This window comes from Anoplopoma fimbria, chromosome 19 (genome assembly GCF_027596085.1).
Source record: "Anoplopoma fimbria isolate UVic2021 breed Golden Eagle Sablefish chromosome 19, Afim_UVic_2022, whole genome shotgun sequence".
In the NCBI taxonomy this organism is placed as follows: Eukaryota; Metazoa; Chordata; class Actinopteri; order Perciformes; family Anoplopomatidae; genus Anoplopoma; species Anoplopoma fimbria.
In genome coordinates this window covers 16,804,787-16,821,940 of record NC_072467.1, presented here as the reverse complement: position 1 = coordinate 16,821,940, position 17,154 = coordinate 16,804,787, and the positions used below count along the sequence as shown (strand labels likewise).

General features: G+C 40.9%; 1 protein-coding gene across 1 annotated transcript in view; it reads right to left on the bottom strand.

Annotated features, from left to right (window-relative positions):
* Window positions 1-1,327: 1,327 nt before the first annotated feature.
* The window catches only part of zc3h18 (zinc finger CCCH-type containing 18), a 35,528-nt gene continuing 19,701 nt past the window's right edge, over window positions 1,328-17,154 (bottom strand). The window contains 12 exon segments of the mRNA XM_054620365.1: window positions 1,328-1,559; window positions 1,562-1,600; window positions 1,603-1,625; window positions 3,138-3,234; window positions 4,889-4,988; window positions 5,318-5,532; window positions 6,208-6,413; window positions 7,683-7,799; window positions 14,770-15,048; window positions 15,380-15,398; window positions 15,401-15,471; window positions 16,848-16,973. Coding sequence (XP_054476340.1) covers window positions 1,411-1,559; window positions 1,562-1,600; window positions 1,603-1,625; window positions 3,138-3,234; window positions 4,889-4,988; window positions 5,318-5,532; window positions 6,208-6,413; window positions 7,683-7,799; window positions 14,770-15,048; window positions 15,380-15,398; window positions 15,401-15,471; window positions 16,848-16,973 — 1,441 coding nt within the window. The 3' untranslated portion in view covers window positions 1,328-1,410.

The following is a 17,154-nucleotide window of genomic DNA, read 5'->3' as shown; positions in this document are numbered from 1 at the left end:
CACAATCTCAGTTTAGCATGTTAGCATGCTAATTAGCAGGAATCTGTTGAGGCTATATGTATTTACGTTTGCAGGTATTTGATCAGGGTATCAAAAAGATCACAATTCCTCCTCATTCATGTCTTAAACAAATTTCATAAAAATCCAAGCAGTAGTATCCAAATTTTAACTTTCTGTGGTCGAGGCATGAGTGAAAACTGATGAAAAAACAGATGGTAGAGAAATGGAATAGACAAAATCACCCTTACAATGGACAACTTCAACAAATGCCATGGATCAGCTGTCTAAAAGAGATGATCTTTTGTGTATATTTTCCACATCTATTATGCTGAACAATGCTTTATCTGCATGCATCCAGAAACATCTTTATTCAAACGGCCACTCCCTTTTGTCTTGTACAACAGCAGAGAAAAACCAGGCAACTGAATTTCTCTTTATCAAAATAGTTTATTTAGAAGGCTTTTGTCACAAAAGCAAGACATCTTGTCTCTAAATGTCCCCGTTGCACTTCTCAAACTCCCAACTAAAAATGTTACACAAATAAAACATTGGTTTATCACTTAAGAGCTTAGAAGAAAACAAAGCTGTAGATTTAAAAAAAGAAAAAAGCAATACACATCACTGTTGTCTATAATCATACGCTTGAAATTATTTGATGTCTTGCTATTATTGTACAAGGTGTGACAGAGACCACTGCCCTAAAACACAGAACGCAGACAAGTCGTTGGTTAAACATTGCCCCCCTCTGAACAAAGCTCTGGATCGTGATCACTTACGGATGGGTGCTGAGAATGTTTCGATTTATACTAAGAGACGCCGTGAAGCCCTGTGGGCTGTCAGCACCCTTTGTAGAGCTGACCCAACAGTTACACTCCTCCACACAGAGGGAACTAAAATAAAGATGAGAGAGAACAAGACGATAAAAGAGGGCAGAGAAAGACGGACAGAAGTAGAAGAATCAATGTGTATAAATCTGTTCTTTATCACAACAGATGAGGAAGATGCTTCCTTTTGACTGAGGGAACAGAGTGAGCCGCACCTTACTACCCTTCTATATCTGTACTGTAAAGTCTACACAGGGTACACTCCATGGCTGACATGTCCCTTCCTCACCAGATGCCCAAATGTTTCCTCCTGTTTCTCGTTGACGATGTGAACAGCAGCCGTGACACTCAAAGGCTTCTAATGGGAGCTAAAGTCAGGCATATGGGGGCAGAGCCAAACCACTTCCTGTTCACTTACACAACAGCCTTTATACATGAACCATACAACATTTTTACATGTCCATTGAAGGCAGGGGGGAAAAAGGCTCCACCCCTCAAAGCCCTCACTGTTGGCCCGGCTCACAAGGCTGTAGGGTGGGCAGACTGGCAGGCAGGCGGGCAAACGGGTGGAGGAGCAGGCTTCCGTTTATTTGGTGGGGATCTTTGCCCGTTTCCGGGCGATGGCGTCCTCCACGGCCTTCAGCTGTTTCAGCAGCTCCTCGCGGCGGGACAGTGTGTTGCTGGGTTTGTTGGAGCCGGAGCCCGAGCCAGCGGCCGATGCGGAGCCCGGGGGGGTGGCTTGCCCGACGGCGGCGCAGGGCCTTTTCCAGATGACTTGGGGGAGGTGACAGAGGACGTTTCCTGCGGAAGACAAGCAAGAGTTAGGGTCACATGTTTTACTTCCTTCAGTTTGTAAATAACTGAAGTAATATTGAAAAAAATGTTTGGGGGGGCGGGGGAACTCAGCCTGCAGCGCGGAGGAGCTTTACCTCCATGTTACTGGGCAGCACGGTCTATTTTGGCCCGAGCCCGACGCGGGTTATGCTTTGACTTTAGCACATCTCCATTACAGACATTTCTCCGTTCTCAGCTGAGATGACGGCATAGCGCCGCAACACGTGTCTTACGGTTTAATTAAAGGAATTCATATTTAAGGCTTCTGTTATCTGCTTTAATATTATTTGTATTTTCAATTGTGATTGAAGCATTTTCCAAAAGGTTTGGAGAGTTTTATGCATGTTTGTAATCCTGAGGGGTTTTACAAAAAAAAAAAAAGAAAGAACCATGTCAGAATACCAGAATTAAAAACTGAAAAGCTGTTGTAAACATTAAATGTGAGTGCATTTGGTGATTATTTTTATTGTCAACAAATCCCATGAAACTAACATGTATGATGTTTGATACACAAAGCTTGAAATGTCTTTTTTTCTATCCCATAAGCTCCACTTTTGTCCAGACACTATTCAATTACTTTAATAACACGAGCCACACTGTAGTTTATTTTGATTCTATCACACATACACCGTCCTGCTGCTCCACTTAAACACAAAATGTGGATTAATGCACATCTGAAAATAGTCCAAACCACACCTAATCTAGAATTACTTCTAATTAAATTAAAATGTGGATTTTGACTAAAAGTCTTAACACAACCAAATCACTATTTGGAACCAGCTGGTATATGGACCAATAGCCTGCTTCAACTATATCCATCTGTTTAGGCACATTTCTGAGCCTCTTTAAATATGAAACTTTAAAAAAATGAAGCTGTGTACAAATCACATGATTCAATAGGAGTCTATGCTCTTGTGACAGAAAACAGAAAATACTGAGAGACACACTAGAACATTGTTGGTTTTGGTCAATTAACGAGATTGCTGACCAACACTGAAATACAGAATCGTGCAGCATCTAAACGGGAAGAGACACTCAAAAGACTCACTTTAATACAAAACTTTTGTCATTTTTCATATGTCTATGGGAGCTGTCAAAAAAGGTAACGCTGGAAATGTTTTATTGCTGAGCCAAATCTGCAGTGAAATACTTCAGGTGCACCTAAATGATAGTGAAAGGAGCCCTAAAGAGCCAGTTAATAGTATTATTATTATGCAAGATAGACTTCCTCTTCTGTGGCATGTTTCTCATGTTTGTCAAACATTTGTGGTCATGTGTTTGGCCTGTGTAACACGATGTGGTGCACACAGCTGGCAACAAGCATGATGAGTCAGAAAGAAAAGATGACTTTAGAATCTCCACACTCCCACCTCCCTTTCCCCCCCTATTTCTAACCTTTTTTGACTTCTGTTGTTGATGTATGATAGAAGTGTTAAAGAATACATTTCACAGCAGTAACATGCTGAAGGTTGCACCAACCTGTCTCCCTGGGGGGGCATTGGTCGGGGCCCCTGGCCTCTGGGCCGATCCATTCGAGGGGGGAGTATGGGTCGGCCGGGAATCCTCTTATCACGTCCTGAAAAACACCAGATTAATCGTTAGAGGGTGTTCATCCTGAATGGTTTGGAGGTGTGCATTTTGGCAACGACTGAGTTAATTAAAAACAACATGTTACGGCTGTTCTGGAGACTAAATAGCTTAACTTAAAGCTGTCAAAATGTCTTAACAGTTGTTACACTTTTCATGAAAATCTCAACTTCCACATTGATCGAGGTAAATTAGGATGTCAGCTTGTGTGGGCTACGTAACAGAAATGTAATGGAATGAATGGACATTTCTATTCACAACAACCCTGTTCTTTCAAATCAGAAACGGAACAAGTAGTAGTCAAATCATGGAGATCTCTGTGACGTGTATGATTTGTTTGTGCAGCTCCCTATAAAACAACTCATGAGCCACTTAACATTACATAAGTTGGCTGGTAAAGCTGAAACAAGTAGTCAATGATTTTGACAATGAATCCCCAACATTGAATCATTTTTTAAAAGCAAAATATGCACTGGATCCAGCTTCTCCTATGGAAATATTAACAGGCTCTCTTGGTTTTCGATGTAGTGTCATTATTTTATTAATTTCATTATTTCAACCCCCCTTTCAACTTATTTTCTGAAATGTTATAGAGTAAAACAATGAATTTAATTTATTTCATAACTAATTGATTTTGAAATAATCGTTAGTTTTGGCCCTACTGGTGAATTAACATTAGCCAGGGCTATCTCAAGGGAAATATGTACCAACTTTCATGGTGATCATCCACTCAGCGTTGATGGTAAATGAAGTCAATTGAACCAATAAACGCCTTTGTGTGTGCTTTAACGACCCAGTTCTTCCAGCGCCGTCATTTGACATGACAGTGATGTAGTTGGAAGGAAGGAGACTACAGACTGCTTCAGCTTTCTAGGCTCCGCCTCTGGGTAGCCAGGGGGCGGGCTCTAGATGCTGCTAAAAAGCTGAATTTCCTTTTTCTCTTTGCTTGTATGCAATGTAGCTACGTTTGAGTGCTGGATGTTATGGATGAGGATACATTTCACAGTGTTTTGGCTGACTCGGATATTCAGACATATTTATTGGAATATACGGCCGGAGACATGCAGCAGAGAGAGGCAAGGGCTGCGGTGGCATTAGCCTTGCAAGAGGATATGGTCAAAGGAAGGCCGCTACAATCAAAGATATTAATTTCTTCATATTTAATTAAAAAAACCTACTGAAACTTTTCTTCAGCTTGACTAAGAATAAGAATCCTCTTAATTTGGATAAAGTTTACAGAAAATCGACCATTCACATTTAAGTGACCGAAACCAGCTAATGACTGGCAAATGAATTAATACAATAACAAAATGATTTAGAAACTGTTAAAACTGCTGTTAAAGTAACATAAAATAAATATCAATGTTTATAAATCATTAAACATGTCCAATCTGTACTCGTGTGGAATCTGGCCAGAATGTCACATTAATCATCAATTAATTCCGGCAAGCAATACTGTGAATGTCACCACACAAACTGCATCATATCCATCATGTCAGAGATGGACAAAAGCAAAAACCTGATTCTTAATAAAAAGCCAGTATTGTTCCCATAAGTTGTTCTAGGTGTGGTGTGTATGTGAAACACTAAAAGATGTTTGACAGTGAAGAGGTGTGTATGCCCTCAGTCAGCACGTGTCTCACCTCTGTCTGGAGACATGGCCATTCTCTTGCTGAGGGGGGAACCAGGCCTGTCTTTGTCTGCAGGCAGGTACCTCTTTCTGTTGCCCTTATCTGCCTGCTGCTGGGAAATGAGAGGACGCGTGAAGTCAAGCAATGAAAATAAAGATGGAAATTTAAGGAATTCCATCCAATTAGCAAGTCTGAGTCCAACTAATTTATAATCTATTTCAACTTCAATAAGTGTATTTTTATTTCCAGAGAAAATCTGTCTGTACTTTGTTTCAAGCAAGTATGGAACTAAAATGAAGGGAAATAGGAGGGAAACATTTTAGTGATGAAAAAGATTAAAAGGCAAAAAACCTACTAAAGCACCATAATTAACATATGGTGACTAATTCCTCTGCAAGAAAGAAACGGACCTTTGAAAAATGGGAAAAGAACCATATTAACCTTATTGAGGAGAGTGAGTTTAATGTCTTTGTGGGAACCAGAACCTCCGTAGCTTCCTGGGGGGCCCATGGTGCCAGGCGGGGGATGTACAGGGTGGCCACCCCTGCTACCAGGTCCAGATCTGGGCATGGGGTTTCCTCCTCTAGGTGGGGCTCCAGATGGGTCGATCTTCCTGCGATCCTCTCTGAATGGTTCATCTTTCTTTGATGGTCTCTCTGTGATCCAGACAGAAAGAACATGAGAACTGAGGAACAATGCAATGCTAAACCACTGTGCTATTTTTGATACTACCAAAACTAATGCAAATCAAAAGCTCAATTTAAACCTCAATTTGGAAGAAGAATTGTGTAAAATCTTGACTTTTAGTATCTCTGCAACAGAGGTGTCATTTCATCAACCTGTTTCTCTACTTGAACAAAAAAAAAAACTGTTTCCAGTCACCTCTCCTGTTTGGTCTTTTGATTTCCTTGAAGCTACCGAAACTCTGACTTCCTGCACAGATGTTTGATACGGAAAGCCTTCCAGTCCCGCAATGGGCACAATCCCTACGATTTCTGGTATGCTTTCACTTTGAAATATCTACAGTAAGTGAACTAAGTAAATAGAAGCTCAACAATGATCTCAATGCAAACTGTTTGGACAAATTCACTGGAATACATTTTTGAAGGAAGGTAGGCTTTGTTTTAGAAAGAGAAACAGCAGCAGAGGGGTGAGTATGACACAATACTGTTGTTGTACTGATTAACTCAAGTGTTTTAGCTCAATGTACATTAAGCTGAATTAATCATAACAGTCAATACAGTTAATACCATTCACCTCATATTAAGCTGTTGTGTAGCAGCCTGCCTATTCCTGGCCTGCTTCATGGGGACTTTGTTGCCCACACTTACCCCTGTTCTTGTCTCTGCCATGCGGGGGCCGTTCCCGCGCAGCCCCGCGCTCCTTGCGAGGGTGATTTGGTGTGGGCGAGCGGGAGCTGGCGGAGGACACCGGGCTGGCCAGGTCGGCATACATGTCGTCTGAGTCTGCGCTACGCACCGAACTGCCACTGGACGACGCCGATGACACCGATGACACGCTGCTTACACTTAGCGATCTGTGGCAAGAGACAAGGGGTCAACCGCGAGCTGGAGAGTCCGTGTCAGGGAAGATAACCGAGGCACTGCTGACTGAACGCTGTCATCGCTTTTGTGTGTACACTACACAACATGCCCACATGTCTGCACGCACACACATGCGCACACACACACGCGCACACACACACACACCTAAGCATGTGCCTGAATAACAACTATTTTACCTGGATTTCCTGGAGGGTTTCCCAACAAAGACAGCACATGAAAGCAAGAGAGAAGAACACAGAATGAATATGTTTAAGGCTGCGGAATCACAATATTCCATTAAATATTTACCTATAAAGCAAGGTATCTCTGCCAGACTGTCTGTCTGTGTCTGTCTGTCTGTCTGTCTGTCTGTCTGTCCTTCACAAATCTCGACAACTGTTCATCCAATCTACCTAACATTTGGCGAGTGTATTGCTGGAGGCCAAAGGGAGTGCTTTGCTGAATTTGGTGTAATTTGGACATGTGACACATTCAACACATGTGCTCAGGGAGGGCTTCAGGGCTCTGCATCACTACTGCTGCGTGGTGCTGGATGTACTAACGTAAGGAAACAGAATCTTCTTCAATTCGCTGGAGTAGACACGAGCGGATATCCAACTGGAAGCAGAATGGAACCAGAGTGTATTTTACTGTGAACCTGGTAAAGCTGCGACTTGGTTGTGTTTTCCCCCGTCGGTAAGACTTTCCTTCCCCAGTATATGACTAGATACTAACTTACAACACTAATAATGTTGCTAATTAAATCCATAATCTGCTTGGACACCAATGTTTCTGACCGTGAGTAGACTTGGGGTGTGTGCCATGGCAGGAGTTTTGCTAAGGGCCTAAGGAAGTTTCACGCCAAGTTTTCTGTTTGGGTGGTTCTTAAGAAAAAGCTTCAAGCAGCAACAGCACAGGCCAATGATTCAACCCGTTCTGAACAAGCATGTTCTGAACAGGCACTGTGCAAGTACGTTTAAAATTCCTTTATATTTAAGATATGTACTTGCAGACTTACACAGTAACTGAATATAAATTACAAGGATAATTAAGATGCAATACTGATAGTACCAACACCAAATAGCCGCCAATTGTAGTTGCAAAAAACTCTGCCTGCTCTGCATATCTGCTTCTCCAAAAACAAGGTCATTTATATAAATAAATGCCTCCCTAAATGCATTATATGGTCAACAACCTCTCTTCAAGAGGAAATCGTTGGCAAACTGCAGTTCTCATGGCATGAGGGTGTTCGTGGCGAGTACCTGGATTTTCTGGATCCAGAGCGTGACCGTGAGCGTGAGAGGGAGTTGGACGAGGATCTGGAGCTAGAACCAGTATAACTGCTACCACTTCCACTAACACTCCCACTCACAGTTCGCCTGGAAGAGACAGACACATAAAGTGAGAACACAGCAGGAAGTTTTATTTTTATTTTTTTTATTTAACAAAACCAAGGCGTACTTCCAATAGTTGTGTAACGGACCGTTGTTGATCCTTCATCCGTACGAAGCCTCCTCACGGTTCGGCACGCATGTCTACCGCAGATTAATTACACAGATTAACGTTTAGTGTAAAATAAAAGTTTTACTGACGATCGTTATCCGCCAATATTCAGTATAATATGAGATCAGGATATCATTTATGGTTTTTTTAGTCCCTAATCTCTGGTTATACTGTCAACAACCAATCCGTGTTTAAATCATAGTTCAATCATAGTTTAAATTCACAGGACGGTGGCAGCATCGCTAACAGCAAAGGTTCAGTTACATTGTGATGCGTTCAGGCTCTGTTCAGTGAAAATTAGTACTGGGGTTGGGTAACTTTTAACGTTTTTATAATGTGTTCACATGTCATCTGGTAAAATGTAGTGTTGTAAAAATGTAATAAATCCAGTTGTTTTAAGGAGATGTATTCACAGCAACATAAATCAATATGAGAGAGGAACTATGAGCTGTGTACACTAGCTCTAAGCAGCTATGACAAGATTTGTTTTAATCCATAATCATGCAATCTTTTATTTCCTGATCATTTGAATTGTTTGTTTTTAAGTAAAAAACATCAAAAGCTACGATAGCAAAGTAACAAGTTTAACATTTAGAATTTTTGTTCGTTCACAGACTTCTGAGCAGTTGAAATTATTTTTGGGACGGTGGCAAAAAAATATAAGATAAGATAATCCTTTATTAGTCCCGCAGCGGGGAAATTTGCAATAGTCTGGTTCCTTGTAGACCAGCTGCTGTAATCAGACATCAAGGGGATCTGTATCTGCCAATATGGATCATCAATGATCAACAATTGCTATGGGCGGCAAAAGAACGTCATCAGGGATCTCTTAATGATTTATGAGAGTTTGTGCTGATCCGATCCGTGATCATTTGTCGAATTGGCACCATTATTAGGACATTAAATTAGCTATTAGCAGTTCCTGTTTGCAATGTACCAATGGATTTAAGAATAACCATTACTGGAATACTTTGACACCAAAGAAAACTTGATGAAATGTGATGATTGTCAAGTTATGGAGTTGTGGAAAGCAGATTTATGGCTGATTATTTGTGGAAGACATTAAATGATATCCTCATGTTACATAATTTGGCCAACAACAGTCTGAGGACCCATTTTAATCTAAAGCCTTAAACCAAGATTAAGATCAATTTAACTCTCCCCACTGATGGAACAACGCATATAACATTCAGAAAGATGGTTCAACAGCTGCTTATTTAAATCAAAAAGAACAAAATCTAGGTCCCATCAGATGACTGAACAATTGGAGTTTGTGTAAATTTCTGCTTATGCATATAACTATAGAAATATCATAAAAATAAATTGCATTCCAAAATATCAATGTGAAATCCACAAATAAGCCGTGCGAAATCTCAAAAACAAAGAACAAGATCTTCAAATCATCACCTGATGGCTTACAAATCAGCAACTATTCAAAGTTCTTCGGCAAGTTGTCACTGTAGAATAATCACCCATAACACAGCCGCAAACCACAGGCACTCGTCCAGGCATGATTGCGGGGGTGGGGCAGCCACTAATGTGATGCAATTACTGCTCGTCTAGGGAGACGTCATGCCTCGTCACCGGGGAAACGGAAGTAATTTATCTCTCCATGATACCTGTGAATTCACCACTAATCTGTGTGTCATGCACTGCCGATGCGTGTTGTGACTTAAATCACGGTGAATCTTATATGTGGCGGCTGTGGCGTAGTGGAGAGCAAGGTAGTTCTCCATTCAGAGGATCGGTAAGACACTCAACCCCAAGTTGCTCCCGAAGGCTTGCCATCGGTGTGGACTGGATGTTGCACGAATGTTAGTTAGAGTCTGATGGTGGCACCTTGCATGGTAGCCCTGTCATCAGTGTGTGAATGGGTGAATGATATGTAATATACTACTGATTGTAAGTCGCTTTGGATAAAAGCGTCTGCTAAATGACTGTAATGTAATGTAATGTAATGTAATGTGGGATATCATGTTTGTGTTTAAATTTGAATGAGATTATGTCTCAGAGAAGGAATGTGATTTTTGACACAAATTGCGGCAATCAGGGGTCTTTTTTAGTACCGAAGGAAGATATTCAGCACCTTTTATGTGGAATCCAATCAGTGTTGAATGAAATCAACTGAAGCAATAACCGAGAAACAAAGAAAGCTGAGTTCTAGGATTGTTTTGGAACATGCCAATATTTCTATTTTCCGCCACTGTCGTTTTCCTATTTTAAGAAAGTAAACACAATCCTACTACATTTACAAACTGACAATGATTGGCCATCCACATAAAATATGGCAAACTTTCCCTTTAAGTGGCTCCATGACCGATTGTTGGGGAGCGGACCAAATCCGCAGCCCTACTACAATAACTCACTTCCTGCTGCTTTCAGAACACTGGCGTGCATCTCAATGTGCACCCTTCACCTCTCCTGTGCCCCTTTGGGGAGACGCCTCTCGCAGACATCTGATTTATAGCAGCATAGTCTGAACAATGTTACACCTGGGTTAATGAGGCCTTTTGTTGTCGGTCTGGTTTTCATATTGAAGCAATACGCGGCATGCATAAGTTGAATTCTATTGGCTTATGAAATACATTAATGCTATGTCAATGACAAAGTGTATAGTCACAACCAAGCTGAAATGAAATCCATGTATCACACTGCTGCTCACATTACTAGTTGTGTAAGCCTTATGCAACATTTGGCAGGTGATGCACATTGTAGCAGCGTGTCCCCCTTTACTGTTTGAAGTGCAGTGTCTAAAAAAAAAAAAAAAAAAAAAAAAAAAAAGACTGACTTTGGGACTTTAAATAGAATTGGAGAGACTGATCTTAAAAACTGTTTCATTGTTTTTGGATGTTGTGTCTTGATGTGTTACACTACTATGACTTTAGAGACATTCACCATTTGGCTTATTGTAAAGCCACATGAGGCTACATTGGGGTAACTGTGGCTCAGGGGTAGAGCAGGGTCGTCCTCCAACCAGTGTCCTTAGCTACTTGAGGCACTCCAGATTGGTTCGTATGAATGGCTAGTTAGAATCCTAATGGGCAGGTGGCATCTTGCATGGTAGCCCCTGCCATCAAGTGTATGAATGGGGGAATGTTGACATTGCGCTTTGAGTTGTTGGAAGACTGTTGGAAAAGCGTTATACAGGTACAGTCCATTTACCATTGCATAGGTTTGTTTTACAACAGATATTTTGACTAGCCATATTAAAAAAAAGGCTCTGTTCTATTCAACCTGCCAAGCACGTCAAGAGTTTTTATTTATTTGTCTATAAAACCTACACTCAAGACTGTGAGAACTTATAAACTGTGCTTGATTGGCATTTTGGCACAGATCCGCCTGACTTCACACTGAAAAGATGTCACAGGAATGACAGTGGAGGACCACGGCCATTACCCCTCTTTACCCAAGCTGTCGTGTGCATCCTGGTCACACTGATGTTTATACATGCTTGTTTGAGCTGAAATGTTACTTTATCCCCCCGGCACGGTCAGTATCACTCACCTGTATCTTTGATAATCTGAATAGGAAACAGGTGTTGGAACTGGTTTTCCAGGATAAATTCCACAGTGTGACCCCGTCGGCCTACACTCACACCCACACACCGATGAAAACAGTCTCACACGCCCTTACTGTTCTTCCCTGCCCTTTACCTGTTCTTCCTCTCTGCTTGTTGGTGCCCTATTAACACCCACACAAACAAACAAACAAACATTATGGGTGGACTCACAAATGTGCAGTTTTTCCGTGAGCCATCCACCCACTCTCTTGCACACACCCGATCTCTATGGTCTTCCCCCAAAATGAACAGCTGCGAGATACACCAGTATCACTTTAGGCCACATACAAACACAAATATGCAAATGTAGATGTGTTGGGAAACACCAGTTCTGCTTATTGCAAATGTATCTGTCTGACAATGCCATCCACTGTTGATATGCTTCCTTGCAAATGTGAGTGGGATAAACAAATATGCAGGAAGGCCAGGATCCTCCCACCCACATGCCTGCCCCTAAAACTAATAGCACAGCATCCAGACCATTTTCCTCTATGCCCACGCTGTGCTTACGCAACATTTTAACCAATTCTAACCAGGTTCTCCATCCAGTGTGACAAGACACCATGAGAACTCAATGCATACCTGCAACTTCTGTGACAGGGCCTTCTTTAAAGTTATGTCACAGTAATTCGCCATTGCACTGTGGCAGGCAAGATTTATTTTCTGCTACTCCTAATTTTATCTATAACTTTTAAAATCTATGCGCTAAAGGAGGGGATAATATTTAGAATATTTTGACATCATTAACCCTTCCAGTGGCAGGTGCCAATTTCAGACCCTGGCGGTGGTGTCACTTGCTGATCTTTAGCAGTGTTATTTCAGACTGCAGCAGCTGCGATTGAGCTTCAGAGAGGCTTGTGAAAATCCAGCTTGTGTGGATTTTATATCTCTACTTGAGCAATAAAAGAGCTAAGCTACTGAAAAGCTGATTCAGAACACAGCCGCGCTACCACCACACTACTGAGAAATATAGTTAAACCAATAAAGATTGTACTGCCCAAAACTGTATACACAGCACCCTAAGGTGTGTAAGGACAACATGAAAAATGCAGATCGTGCTTATATAAACATAAACAATGGATGTACTGGTTAAATAGCATGGAGAGGTCCAGTGATGTGGACAATAGCCAAGGCTGACCCCATCAAGGCTTCACTTAACATTTATAAACAAAAGTTACATTAATCAAACAATGAGGAAGACCGCCGCCTCTTATTCCACCTCACTAGCTTGGTTTTTTCCCCGGAGTCTTTGTGTTTTCTCGCCTCGCATGTTTCCATGAATCGTGGTTACAGCTGGACCGTGGTTGTGCCTTCTGCTGTGGCCCTGCTGATAGCCACTGCTACTATTATAATATTTATTATTATTAGTCACATTTCTATAACTATTACCATTAATGTTTTTTTATCATTATTCTATTATAGCCACTGTTAGTAGTCCTTTTCCATCATTATTCTGCTTATTACTCTTATTATATGAATCATTTATATCATAAACAGTCGCTCTCCCATAGGTTTCTTCCTTTATTTTTCCCTGTTACCGATGTGAGGGTCCCTGGACAGAGGATGTCGTATGTGCACATGTTGTAAAGCCTTCTGAGACAAATTTGTGATTTTGGGCTATACAAATACATTGAATTGAAATTATTCCAATGACCTACTGTTTCTGACAGGTAGCACCTCTAGCTGACACATGGCAGTTGCCAAAGCAACGACAGCACACAGCACAAATGACCGAGGTATTTATGCATCTCGCGAAATGTGCAGAAGTAACTATGTCAATAATTGACACGTCGCTAAGCCCCGCCCCACACGGCTACAATGGAGCCCACACTGTAACTAACTTCTACCACTGATTAGATATTATGTAATTCTTGAAAAGTGAAAAACACATTTTAGAGAGAAGCAGACAGTTCAGTCTACAGAGTCAGATGCATGCTATGTTTGAAGGATATATCCATGATGTAAAACGATGAAGATAAGATGACGAGCTAAAGCCTACAGATCACATCACAGTGTAAGAGTCAACCACTTCATGACCTGGCGATCCTGACTGAGGACAATGACATTTGGACAAACACTGTTTCTGTATAGGTCGGTCTTTATCCAGTGTTACAATCATTAAAAAGCAAAGGCAGCATTTGTTTATATTCAGTATACCTACAGTAGCCAGCATAGCATTGAAGTGCTAAGGCTAGTTTATGTTGTGCTAATGTTAGCTTCCCAGGCTTTTATGGAGAAACATAACGTTCTAGAAACAAATATCTCATTCCAGCTACGCTATGCTACAATTGGCCAGTCTGCATTGGGAAGGCTGGGTCTTAGCGAAAAGTCAATTGATTTATGGAAGTACCTTCTTGGTCTTGTTACTGTTTGAATGGCAGCTGAAGTGTCAAAGTCTACATGCACACTGTGCTATTTAACTTTTAAAATGCTGTTTAGATGTGTGAAAAAACAAAGAACAAAGCATTTCAAGACATGCTGTCATTTAGAAGGGATAACCCTGAAAATAAACACTGGAAATTTGATCTGGAAATCAAAAACTGTTATTTGTATCCAGATTTTTTCCTAAAATGGCACAGTCCTGGAATGGTCCATGTTTACTCATTGGCTTACTGGGACACTTAAAATGGAACAGAGCAATTATTAATGTTAATAGTAACATGTGCTTTTCCTGCAATGACTGGGCAAACTGTGCACGAGTTAACAGTATTGGGTGCAGGTACACTGTTAAAAGTAATAAAGGTTATAAGAATTAGTGTTTTCAAGAACATCTTGCATGTTTCTCGTTGACTTTGATGTGTTCAAAGTCTGACGTTGTTTATGGTGATAGGAGGATGCTTTTTTTGAACGCAATTCTACTAGTTGAAGATACAAGAGAGTCAGCTGCCAACAGAATCTGCTAGTTTGCTTGTTACTGGTTTACTATCAAATATGAAAGATCAACTAAAATCTGACAATTCCCAAATTTAAAATGCCCCAAACAGTTGTATCTAGTTACAGGTCACCCCGCATCAGTCAGAGGCATTTTGACCAGGTGAGCCAACACTAACTTCAGACTGTAGAGTTTGAATATACTAACTGGAAAAGAACTTTTCCTGATTCCTGCCATTAATAAAATTCCTTTAGCAATGTAATGCAATCAAAAAGATTTTCAGTCAAGTTTGACACCATAGCAGACAATGTTAAATCTAATTCAGCAATGCCTCATCTTTTTTTAAGAGCACACTGCTTTAACAACAGTAATGTTGCCTCTAAATGAGCAGAGAGGTTGACGGCGAGACACCTACCTCCGTGGAGGATGCTGCTGCCGCTCTTTACGCCTCTCTTCCCTCGGGTTGGGGTTTTTTCCAGGTTCCCTTGGAGGCAGGGGTCTCCCAGCTCCACCGCTGCCCACTGCGCTACCTGCGCTTCCAGGCTCCCTGGGATTGGCGGGAGGCTTCCCTCCCTCTGGCAGGGGTTTGGGGGGTCTGCCTTGCGGTCCACCAGGTGTAGGAGGACTGGGAGCTTTCTTCATGGCAGGCTTCTCCCTGCGAGGAGGGGGCATGGCACCCGGCTTCAGCGGCATGCTTAGGGATGGAAAAGGCACTTTTTCAGCATGCAGACTGTGATGGGCAGGCATGTGCTAGCAACTAGAATGCCAGCATAGCACATGCAATGCTCTTGCTAATGATCAATAAAAAATAATCAATAAACAAGAATGATTCAATGTGATGCTGAAGCAAGCCCAAACTACAGACTCTATGTTATGAGAATTTATGACTAATATTATTCACTACAACACAAAAAGAAAAGAGTTACACTAATGAGAATATGTATTTAAGCAGAAACAAGGATGTTAGCAGCTAATTTAAGCATGGCTGACTATGGATCACATGAATGTATGTGCTTAACATTTACCCTTTAGGTAACACAGGGGAAGTTCTAGTTTGTTCTTTGCGTTTCTCTGTGCTGCTGGACTCGGTGAGGGGGATGTGGAGAATGATCGAGACCTATAAATCAATAGTAGTCAAAAAAGTAGAATGCAGTTTAATATCAAGATTACATCACATCACACACACAAGCATACAATGATTTGACAATGCCGCATTAAGTCATTCAGAAACAACAGAACTGAAGGAACGAGTTGTACTTTTGTGTTTAGGTGTAAGCTGAATTGAGCAATTGAGGAAATTAAGCTCATGTGTGATGTTAACAAAAACACTGAGTATATTGTTTTTGCAGTGCGACTTCATTATTATTATTATTATTATATATTTTTTTTATTGCTCATTTGCTTATTTATAATACTTATTTTGATCTTGTTTTTTTTTTATTGCTCATTTAGAATACTTATTTTGATCCTGTTTTTTTTGCTATGACTCTTGTTTGCACTATCCTCTATGCTGCTGTAATCCTGTAAATGTCCCTGCTGCGGGACTAATAAAGGATTATCTTATTTTATGATGATCCACTATGCTCACCAATTATTTGCTAACTGTGTAGCAAAACGCACTGTACAGGTAATGTACAACGGGTTTTAGAACCTCTGAAAACTGATGCCTGATGCAGCCAGAAAATTTCACTATGAGAGCGATGAGTGTCGAAAAGATTCAACATATTCATCTGTGTCTCTATTTTTGCGGAAGACACAGTGCCTGTGTTGGAGGGTCCTAGGTCACTAACTTTGGTTTTGTTCAAGTTATGGTTGGAGGTTTTCCTGTGCAACTCTGCAGTTCCTGGCTCGGGAGTTAATATGTCAATCTAAGTCGGTCCCAAAAATAAGTACACTGACATTTTTGGAGATTGCAGCATTTCAGTATTGAATGGTAATTGCCAACAAATGAATAATAATGCATTGAAATAAAGTTGTTGTAAAGTCTGAAAGTAAACATTTACAGAAAAAATATGGATGTAATCACATTTCATCTAAGGAAATATTCTGCTTAAACCCATAGTTGCTGGAGTTTAGAACTTTTCTTTTTTAGGGGGATGGTGTCATAAGATATTACCACAAACATTCAAAAGATCATTTTTAAACTTCAATAGAATCGTGAAAATATATATTTTATTCGAATTAGGAGCAAAGTTAATGAGGATGAAAGTGCGTCAATTTTATCATGTATACACATATGGCCAATGTGGTTTTAAATATTATTGTCTATTGAATCCTCTTTTCATGAATGCAATTAAAATATGATACACACATATTTGTGCGTAAGCACTGTTTGCGAATGAGGCTGTGAAATCCCACAGGAATTGCAAACACTGTATAAAAAGGTCTGCGGCTTGAACAGAGGAAAGACTGTATGACTGTGCTAGTGCAAATTCATAGGCCAAGTGTAGTGAGATACACATAGATAGAAACTGACACACAAACACGGTGTACCTAGAGCGGCTGCCACTGAAGGAGCTGCGCTGGGAGGAGTGGCTGGAGTAGGAGCTGAAGGAGGAGGAGCGGCTGCGGGAGCGAGATGAGCCAGAACCTGTAAAGGATGAAGAGCGAGACGAAGACCTGCAACACAAAGACAAAGCACAATAGTTAAGATAAATGTACGACTTTTTAAAACAGACCTGCAAACTCTAAAACGAATAAGTTTCATTGAATTACAATGTATAGTAACAGGTTGATCGGGGGAATCAACTGAAAACTGGACAGATATGACACTAGTACCACTTGTCAGCTTGCTATAAAA